At 47.3% G+C, this 11139-nt stretch overlaps 1 protein-coding gene across 1 annotated transcript; it reads left to right on the top strand.

The window, feature by feature from the left end:
* Positions 1-3479: 3479 nt before the first annotated feature.
* Positions 3480-10186, top strand: T265_11346 (hypothetical protein; the record flags this gene model as incomplete). Its single annotated transcript, XM_009177977.1, has 3 exons — positions 3480-3743; positions 5443-5796; positions 9912-10186. The coding sequence occupies 3 exons, from the start codon at positions 3558-3560 to the stop codon at positions 10122-10124; spliced, it is 753 nt and encodes a 250-aa protein (XP_009176241.1).
* Between the last annotated feature and the right edge of the window lie 953 nt (positions 10187-11139).

Genomic DNA, 11139 nt, shown 5'->3' with positions numbered 1-11139 from the left:
CCAATTGGACATCAATGTCCGAATTATGTCGGTGTAGTATACGGTGTCTGTCAGTTTGCTCGATTCATATGTAAGTATTGGTGATGTACAACCTTGCTTTACTGGCTTCTGATTGGTTCAAATTATGGATTTAGTGGTGAGCTGCGCTCCAATTGGACATCAATGTCCGAATTATGTCGGTGTAGTATACGGTGTCTGTCAGTTTGCTCGATTCATATGTAAGTATTGGTGATGTACAACCTTGCTTACTGGGCTTTGGCTCATGAGCTTTGTTTCTGTTTTCCATCCATAGAAATTGTCGTGAACACCTGCCTCCGGAGAATCACTGTCCCCTGGTGCTTCCATAGCGTGCATATTACAGTCGGGTGCCCTCATCCGCATCTGCAATGGTTTTGAGTGTCCAGAGTTTTGCCTTTACGCATGAAACAGCTCAACAAGCAAGCGAATAGATTCACACAGTTGTAACTAATTAGGCACGTTAGAAACCAATTTCTATATTACCTAAGTAAATAAAGTTATGGCTGTCAAACCGTTCTTGCGCAACTAACATGCTCGTATATATGGATAGCCTAACTCTAGCTAAGAACGAAAGACTCACAAAGGATATCAACTTTTTTAAACCTCTCAAAGTCATCCGATCGAATCCCACTGCACCAAAGTCTCAAGTCTAACTGGATTAAAGGGGAAATTCTACGCTGGACTAAGACGTTCCTATCAGACAACACTGCGAGTGAAATTAGGCTCGACCCAATCTTCTTCGGTGGTGGTCTCCATTGGAGTTTCTCAAGGCTCTGTTTTCGGGCCACTTTTGTTTCCGATACACTCCAACAACCTTCCAGATGTTCTTTGAAGTCCATGCCTACTTTTTGCCGTCGACTTGAAATCCTGGGGCTCAAATGCCCGGGGGTTCTACGTCAGACCGCTCCTTGAATACGCCAACCATGTTGTCTACTCAGGACGCAAGAAGGACGGAACCCTCGTTGAGCCTGTTCAGAAAGCTGCTACAAAGATGGTTACCGGCCTTAAATCCATGGACTATGTAACGCTACTCTTGGTGCTTTGCCTACTTCCCCTGGTGTATCGTCGCCTACGAGGAAACCTAATACTCACTTACCTGTTTAAACAAGGTTTGGCCAATCCAAAGCGTTTTAGATGCTTTTTTGGTTGAGTGCCCGCGCTGGCAAGCTGTATTTCCCCTGCTGTATCGTCGCCTACGAGGAGACCTAATACTTACTTACCTGTTCAAACAAGGTTTGACCAATTCAAAGCGTTTTGGACGCCTTTTTGGTTGAGTGCCCGCGCTGGCAAGCTTACTGCCCCGCGCCGAGAGCTTAAAGATCAGTGCTACACCCTTTTTTCGCTTGTACCTTTCAGGTGAACAGACGCCGCTGAACGACAACAACAAGAAGTTTGGGCAAAAGTCTATCATGTGTATCGGTCCGTGGATACGATGAAGTTACCATGAAACATGTTACTCGTCGAGCTTCAAAGATGGGAGGAGGGAGGGATGGCTCCAGTGGTTGGGATGCGAATTCACCGACCGGAAGGTCCGTGGTTCGAACCCGACCTCTGCCTCTCGACTTCCCTTGTCTGGTTAACCTGGCAGTATCTCAGCTTTCGTGCTTCTTTCGCGTGGCATGGTAGCTAGGCACCGAAAGGGTGTTACAGCTGAATGATTTATCTTTTCTCGGAGCAGGCCCTCTAGATATGCGAGCTATTTTAAATAACCCAAATAATTCTTTGCACAGTTCGGTATGCGTTTCGCAACGGTAAGGTTTAAAGTGCTGCCGTAAGATTGAGTGGGGTCAAACCCAAACCTCATGCCCACAGGTGAGCTTACCGATGTGGTATATAGATTCGTTTGCCTGCATGGCTGCATAGGTTCTGGTGGGCTAGTGAAAGACGAAAAGACTTGCCGCATTGGGCGGACTAGGGCAGTGTTTGCCATTATTTGTGGCGCTGACATGACGTCAGTGTGCAGTGTCGCCATGCGATCTGTTCTACTTTATGGATCAAAGACATAACCGCTGTGTGCGGAAGATCTTCGAAGACGCCTTGCTGCGCGAAGCATTGTGGAGGCTGATGGGTATTGGCAAGATACACCAGATGGATTTCGAGCAATCTCTCTCTCGAAAGACCAGCTGATTACACCCCACAAGTTGCGCTGGTTAGGCCACGTACTTCGCTTTCTGGAGGTCCGATTGCCTCATAGAGCCCTCTTCACCCAGCCTTGTGTCAGGTGGAGATGAGCGAGAGGTGATAAGTCCATGACTTAGCAATAAAGTGTGAAGGCCATCACCAGTCAACTCAGTCGCGTTGGTAACTGCCGTCTCCACTGTTGCGAATCGCGGTTAGTGACCCTAACAGATAGGGCTGTGTTACACCGCTGAGGGTGGCCTTTCATCAAGGCTATCGCTCTCACTTTGTCGATATCACCTCATAACATACCGGACAAGTAGAAGCATCTGCCCTAAATGAACTTACAGGGTCTTCGCCTTCAACGCATGGCTCTCAGTTCAACTGACCCGTCAATCTAACCGGTAGAAGGACCATATGAAACCGAGCGGAACTCCGAAATCAGTCCTCTATCGCCAATGGGATTTCAGTGTGCAACTTCCTTGTTCCTATGACAGAAGTGGTATCCGGTCGCTTCGGCTGGATATGGGTGTTTCTTTGAGGACATTCTCTTCAAGCCAACTGAGGGATCTGATCTTTAAAACCACAAATAGATACAGAGAGATGTTGAGTACAAATATAGTCCCTACGCTCCGTAGACGGACACTACTCGGGATATCTGTTCGTATTCATCACTACAGATTTCGGCTTGGCAGAATGAGTCGAATGATCGGTTTTATTAATGAACTTGCAAGTGGAGGTTTCAACAGTATCCTAATCATCGTAGAAGTCAATAATATACTAGTGTAAAGGTCCATCCAAAAGTAACGATGGTCAGGTCTGTTGCGGATCCCATCAAGATCAGACTGTTTATATATACTTTGGAAAGTTTATCATGGCGGAGTGAAGGAGCATTAGTGGTTTTAGGTGGAACAGCTGATCAGACACCGCGTGCCTTGCCATTTTAGTGTCACTACTGCTTGCACACGACAGCTCAGCCATCACTATTTGCTTTCTGGTGACTTACCTGATATCCAAGAAAGACTGTTCCCTTGGAACATCCTGAGGATGCCTCCATAATCATAAAGCTCTGTCAAATGCGTATTTCATATGGTTGGATATTCTCAAAGCCACCGTTTACTTAGGAAGACTGTTCTGACGAAGCGTATTGTTTCCCGTATAGTTCGTTTTACAACTCATCCCTACTAGCGCGAGATATATCTTCCGTTGAATGCTCACAAGTCTGAGTCACGAGTTATGATGGCGACCTCTATCATTCGTGTATGATATCACTATCATCCACCAATAATGATGAAGGACACTGGTGGTTCGATTCTTTGAACCATTATTCTCTGGTTCAGTATTCGTCTAAACACGTTGCGCAAGCCATTTATAGTTTCCTTTTGTTTTCAGTCTGTGTTGTCTATGCACGTTCCGACCAGATGCCACGCATACAGTACATAGGTCGGCCATCTCTTCACCACTATGGCAAACTTCTGTCTGAAATTGTGCGGAATTTGAAAACAAGAGGTGTGGGTCGAATAGTGGTGAAGGAAACTGAAGCATCCCGATACCCGGAACCGTGCTTCTATGTACTAGAGCGCACTATACCACTTTTGTCAGATTCGGTGAGTTGTCCTTTTTCTTCATAATTCTCGTGGATGTGGTTGTGATTCCCAACAGCTCGAACGACTGTCAGTACACGTTCTTCAGCTGAAAAACAAACTCGGACAATTTCCGAGATTGAGCTAAAACCATGGCTTCCCCGAAATTTCGTGGGGATGCGAACTTGGCATCTTATTCGGTACACTATGTCTAGATCTTTATTCTTGCTAAAGGTTCTTAGGAGAATTACAGAGCCATCTCTGGAAATCACAGCCTCTGAGTGCGAACTTATGCAGTGGTTGAGAGTGATGAGTGACGTGCAAACACGATTGCCTCGTGAGTCAGCTGACTCTAGTCCATTCCCGTTCATGTTCGACCGCGAGGGCTATTGGACAGGAAACAGCAGATGTCAGGTCCCGACCAAGCCCGTAGCCACCCGTACTTTGTTGACAAGTAATGAATGTATATGGCATCACATGCACCTTCCGTTGGAATGCAAAACGGTTCACTCAACAACGTCATGTTGCTGCTATAGTTCCCTACAGTGACTTATGATCCCTTTCATCGTAGGCTGGCGGAGTGCTAGACCTATTTGAATGATGTCTCAGGAAAAAGCATAGCACCGCTAAATCGCGTCTTGCATGAACCTAGTCGTTGATCGCCTGTCCCGAAAACGTGCTTCGAAAATCAGAAGCACAGATCACTGTACTCATGGGTGTGCTTCGAAGATCAGAAGCACAGATCACTGTACTCATGGGTTTTTGTGTCGATAGGAAACTTAACTCGTTTGTTGGTTTTCGTTGTACCAACCTTTTATGTCGCTTCTAGTCAGCTTATGTGACTTATAATGCAGCGTTAAGCTAGAAAGGTTGTTGTCTATGGAGCTTTAATTATGTTCCAGAGGGGCAACAGGGCGACCTGCTGTTCCCGCAGATATTACGTATCTCCAAATAACTGTGTTGACTGTTCCTACTACAGACGGGTTAGGTTACGTGTCGTCTCTCCTCGTTTACTTTTCTGAGGGAAAGATGGCACATCAGTTCGTGGTTTGTATGAGACATTGGTCGTATATTTTCTTCCGCAGGGAGAGACCTCTCTTCGGAAGGGTCTTATGGTAGTTTGTAATGTGTGTGTGTTTATAATGTTCCACTAATGGTAATGTCTTCCGCCGTACGGTATGCGAACAAATTCATTTCCCTCCATGCCAGCTGGGTAAATCTATTTAATGTGCCTGTGGGATAGGCTCCTGCAAGTTTCTGTCATTCGTTTGAGAGAACTGCCGATCAGTCCTTCAGTATGTGATCAAAGGCCACCTTGATCAGTTTTGAGGGCGCATAGCCCCCAGAGTAACCTTTCCCTCTCTTCGGGTCTTATGGTAGTTTGTAATGTGTGTGTGTGTTTATAATGTTCCACTAATGGTAATGTCTTCCGCCGTACGGTATGCGAACAAATTCATTTCCCTCCATACCAGCTGGGTAAATCTATTTAATGTGCCTGTGGGATAGGCTCCTGCTAGTTTCTGTCATTCGTTTGAGAGAACTGCCGATCAGTCCTTCAGTATGTGATCGAAGGCCACCTTGATCAGTTTTGAGGGCGCATAGCCCCCAGAGTAACCTTTCCAAACCTCAAATTTATTGATCATCGAAGCAATCTGATCGCTCTGTTTGAACGTAATCTTGCATAAGTTTCAGCTTTTGTTTCCCTTCCATCCTGCATTTTTAGTCCAATGTCAGATGTCGAGCTTGGGGCCGTCGTATATTCCGTGGGCATGATTTCGGGGTAGTTCTCATGACGAATACGTATGAACCGGACTGGCGTTTGGTCCCCACCTGTGAAGCTACAGCCCTACTGGATCGAGCAGCCGATCCCAAGAATGCGGCACCGAAGCTAACTTCAAAGTGTGTGGCTCCAATGCCTCCCTTATTGACCCTCCATTTGCGTCGGCACTCCAGGTTCCCAGATAACATCATCAGAGCTGTCTCAGAATCGGTTGATCCGACACTTCCGCAAGCAACACGTGAGGCGTCCGGGTTCTTGCTGCTCACCAAGTTACCAGATGAACCTACATCACTGGAGGTTGGTTAAGCCATACTCAATTAGATTTGAAATTGCTGTAATCGGATAGGTTGTGGTTTGTTATGTACATCTATTCAATGTGTTTTCGGGTACTGCAGCATTCGAATGGCTTCAGTCATCCATTACTTAACCCTTTGTCTACTGGCTAATTATCGGCTCTAGAGAGTAGGTGTCTCTGCAATCGCTTACGACATTTCAGAAGAGAAGTGGTGTGGCATGTGCTCACGTTTTACTCGGGACTTTGTCATCTTGACCATCAGAGTACGTACAGCCAATCCCTACCGGGGTTATGTTAAGATGGCCTTACCCTGGTTTGACAAGATCTTTCTTGTAAATCGACGTCGCCTTACCTTCTCTATTATTGTGTCTACGGAGGCAACACGATATTTTCCCTGTCTTAAACAGGAAGCCCAATGGCAACTACCACCGGTTATTTGCTAACTTGCGTCAGAAATGAATTTCACTAAAGCTAGAGTGTCGTATGTACAACGCAGCTATAATGGTGGTTGTGAAACTTCCCCTCCGAACCGAAGAGCTTAAATGGTTTTAAACGTTTGGTCGCCGATACCTTCTTAGCATAGTTGGTTGCAGCTGCAATGAAATGGTGAGTATGCCAGTATCTACTGACGAAGCGGAATCACTAGGCATGAGATGAAGTTCAAGGTAAGGTGGTTCAGACGTCTCGTCTACTAAAACGTTACTATTTTCTTTCTCCATCTCTTGTTGGCTGTTGTGCTGTGGGATGTTCGCGCACCTTTGGGTGCACTCCGTGTGACTCTGCATGGATCCTGTCAGATATGGCAAGTTACCTGTTTCAGTGACGAGCCAATTGTCACCTTCTAGTCAGCTACCTACCTAGCTAAAGTTTGTTTGCTGATGTATGCTGAGATTCACAAAAAAGGTTGAGTCAAATCAGCTGATAACGTCTGCAAACTGCTTTTCCTCTCCATTTCTTTCAAGAAGTCGTGTTCAGTGCACCCCCAACCAGTTGGAATGAGCGTAGCATGTATGTACAAGTGTCATCTAGATTTGAGTGAAGGGCAGCTAAGTTGGACGCACTAGAAGCTTCTGGATGCGTAGGTTTGGGTTGTGGGGCCTAGTGGATACGCCTCCCACCATGGGTAGGGGACGACACCCAACTGCCTTGCATTTTGTTACAGTCACCTGATGGTGGCTCATATCTAACAGATCTGACGAGGTAGTGCTATACCTATGATCCACGTGACCAAACATCATGGGTGTGCTGCCATATAGTTTCAAACAGTTGTGGCATCTTGCACAGGCCGCTCTACCTAGCCACGCAAATGGGCACCTATCGGATGAGACTGGAAATCGCAGCTGTTTGTCCTGAATTTGCCAGAAGACCAGTGGAGCGCACAAGGTATCGTGTTCGGTTTAGCCACTTGCAAAGATTAGGACATTGCTCATGAGCATTGTAGAGAACCTACGAAAATATTTCAGTCGGCAACCCGCCCTCTAATGACAGTATATCACATTCAGTTGTGTGGTTATACCTCTAAGCTAGTCAGCTTCAGTTAGGACCCTTTCCCTTTCTGATCACCTGTTTCACTTCGTGACCTTTTTCTCTGCTATTATCCAAGTCAACAGCAGTGTAAACTGAATGCTCACAGCCATGGTTCAGTGCCGGTGGTGATAACTACAAACGCTGAGCGTTTAAGCGCCAGTGTTCACACTAAATTCTCAATTGCTCTCTTGTGGACAGCAATCGTAAGCTCTCAAACTATTTCTTATTTTGACGTAGTGCAATGTACGTCCTCACCCTTTCGACCGTCCTGCTCTTCGCTGGGACACGATCTTGGCCCTTTCGTCGGAAGACATTCACTCTGCAACATTTCACAGTCGTAACAAATTATCTGGGCTACAGCGAAACATCGACGTTGAACACCGCTGTTGTAATGTCTATAGTGATGGGGATGATAATGCAAGGTTGACTGTCACTGTTCTCGTCTTACCGTGTTTCGGATGAGTAGAACCCGATCGGTCGAAATTGAGTGTCTCAGCCGTGATGCCTTTCGTTGCGTGGCCGCCACTCGAACCGAGCGTGCGACACTGTCAGGTCTTTTTCGGATTTTCGATCCAGTATCTCATATCGTAACCACTGATGTCCCGACCTAAGGCTGTCGTCACCTTGTCGTGGTAGTCGGGCTTTTGTGCTGCAATGATCCTGCGAGCTATACTGCCGCTCGGTCTGGCATGCGCTTCACACGTGCAAAGTGCTGCTACAAGACTGGGTGGGATCAAACCCGAACATCATGCTTGCAAAAGAGCCAATCAACGTGTCAGATAAATATGTTTACCTGGGCAGTTGTGTGAGTTCCGGTGGAGCGGCTGACATGAGATTACTTCTCGGATCGGGAAAGCCAGGGAAATTTCGCTAACCTCGACCACCTATGACGCCGATGTGACGTGAGTTTGGCTGTCGAAGGCAGAGTTCACACGGCGGTCCATACTGCTTTATGGATCAGAAACGTGGTCCCTACACGCAGAAGATATACGGAAAATGTCGTTTTTTGACCATCGGTGTCTCCGAAGCATTGGTCAGGCCTGGTGGGAACATCGGGTTAGCAATGCTGAAGTACGCCAGATGGTCTTAGGAAAAAAGATCCCTCCCACGATATGTGAATTCCTCACGCCTCGTAGGTTACGATGGTTAGAACATGTACACCACATGCCAGAAGACTGTCTGCCTCACAGAGCTCTTTTTGCCCAGCCCTGTGCCGAGTGGAAGCGACGGAGAGGTGGACAATGTTGGACCTGGCAACGATGTGCGAAAACACCAACCAGTAAACTTAGTCGGGTCGGCAACTACCACCTCCCTGAGTGGGGACCCCAAGACTCATTTCACCATTGGCTATTGATACTGACAAAAATGGCCCAATCGTGCAGTCATTGGCGTGCAGTCCCGTCACGAAGAAACCGGACCTTACCGCGGTGTGGCGGTTTGTGTACCTCGGCAACCCATCGAGCTATAGTGGGGAGTGTCCGCACGACACACAGATTCTCTCATACCAGATCGGTCTATGGGTAGAGATCTGACGAACACAGTCTCCTGGCCCTCCAGGTCGGTCGGGGAAACATGTATGGTGACGTGTTCCGTAAAAAATGGTAATGTACTTGCATTTCCAGCTTGAACACCGCTGCCTTGCGGCTAGGCTTTTGAGCCAAAGGCTTTGGTTGAGGACCCTAATCGTCCTCCTGTCTAGGTGTGGGCACCCTGGCAGTATCCCAGCCCCCGTACAACCGTGATATACACAACGGTGGTGCTCGCGCATCAAAGCCATTGCGTTCAATGAGCACCTACCCAATTTCTGAACCAATTGAAAATGCCTCGCCTCCAGGACTTGCTCATATCTCCTAAGCTCTCCCACTTCCCGATGATCGAAGCTGTAGCAGTGGGAACCAGTGTGCCTATGATACACGGTTCGTAGCTGACAAATTGAATTGAACCATTGATGCTTCTCGGGCTCTATCTCGATGCATAGTTTAGAGCTGACACACACGGCAGCACAATTCCGCACCAACACGCATATTACATGTTTATGATAACTTTCCCCAACTTGCATCCCAAGGAAATACTAACTGACCGACTACCTCTTTCAGACCCGTGAAGTTCATCCATCCATATTAATCCAACTATCTACCTTCTCTCAGCTTAAAGGTGCCGTAGAAACCAGTTTGATTGTCGATGAAAATCCATCAATGCACAGGTCAAACTGCAGTTATCCCTTTGTATAAAGATGTTATTACCATTAGTGTAATCGTTTGTTGCGTTCCTGAACAAAAAACCAGCCCCATGTGGGAATTTTGTTCGTGAACAGTAGCCAGATAATGAATGCAGCTCGTATCACTGTTGAAATACTTTGTTGAACGCTGCAGGCATTGCCAGGGCATCGCTCATGACCCTTTTTCGTCACTGCTATACCAACATGCATAGACGCTGAGGTTGTCCAGTCAGACTTATCGATTTACTTTTTGTCTTGTCAGCCTAGTTGACCTTGTCCTGCATTGAGTCGGCTGCCACTGCAGTTCTTAATCTTTTCTTGCTCCAAGTCGACAACATTTTCCCTCCAACCCATTGTCTTCCACTCTGTTAGATCCCCACGGAACCCACCGTTCAAGAGCAGCGACGAATCTACCCACCCTACCAAGTGGCTTCAGAAGGTGGCCTCATTCGTAAACGGGAACTGGATCGCCCGTTCTACTACATTCGCCGCGCTGATACTCCTGGACTCCTCTGGAAAGTCGTGACAAACAAGGATTCTGACGATCCCAAGTCCAAAAACGAACAGTCGAATACTGTCGCATGATCTTAGACTATACGGTATCTGTACAGTCATTCACTGTTTTAACTTTGCTTTAGTTTGAACACTTTTCTCCTTTCTGTTCATTTTGTTAGATAGTAGACGACGGCGGTAGGTTGCCTGGCAAAAATCTAACAAGGTGACCTTCAGAGGCCTGCAGCTACGAAGCACACCCCAATCAAGACCCCTCCGTACCATGTGTTTCCCTATCATGTTTCCTAGTAAGATCGTTCAGCTGTAGCACCATTTCGGTGCCTAACTGTCATGCCACCCGAAGGTTGCACGAGAGCTTGGATACTGCCAGGTTGCCCAAGCCTAGACAGGGGAAGTCGAGAGGCAGAGGTCGGGTTCGAACCACGAACCTTCCAGTCAGTAAATTCGCGCTCTAACCACTTGNCTTGAACCATCTCGCCCCCCCCCCTCCCCAACCGCCCTAGGAAGCCCACAATTTAGGCTTCCTGACTGTCCGAACCCCGGTTAAGCAAGTCGAACGATGGTTTCACACCAGGAAACATCAACGCATTGGGGTTGCTTGATACAACGTCAGGAAGTGTTCCTTCTTTGGTTCGTTGATGCGAGTATTATTCATCGTGTGATATTCTTTTATCGTTGGTGCTCCACTCACCATTGTAGTTAACAGTTTCTCGGACGCTAGCGATCTTATAAGTCATTTGTGCCATCTTCTGGCCGAAAATGTCGCTTCCAGGCAGGGGGACTAGAAAAAGTTGTTTGGTATAATATGGCATTGAAACGACCGTTTTGCAATTACCTAGGCGTATGACGCAAGCTGATGCTCAAGTGGAATCCCCTAGCCCGACCTGAAGCTGCCACCTTGCGAGTAATCGCGGGGCGGTCTGGGGGTAAAGTCGTACTGTCCTCTGCGACAGGAGTGTGAAGGCAGTAAGGTGTTTCCCCCAGGCGACCAGACCAAGCGAGACCCCGTACTACGAGTAATCGTGCTACGAGGCGGTCTGGGGGTAAAGTCGTACTGTCCTCTGCGACAGGAGTGTGATGTGAGTAA

This window comes from Opisthorchis viverrini (genome assembly GCF_000715545.1).
Source record: "Opisthorchis viverrini unplaced genomic scaffold opera_v5_483, whole genome shotgun sequence".
NCBI classification, from domain to species: Eukaryota; Metazoa; Platyhelminthes; class Trematoda; order Opisthorchiida; family Opisthorchiidae; genus Opisthorchis; species Opisthorchis viverrini.
The sequence above is the reverse complement of the archived record's forward strand: the minus strand, read 5'-3'. Positions and strand labels throughout refer to the sequence as shown.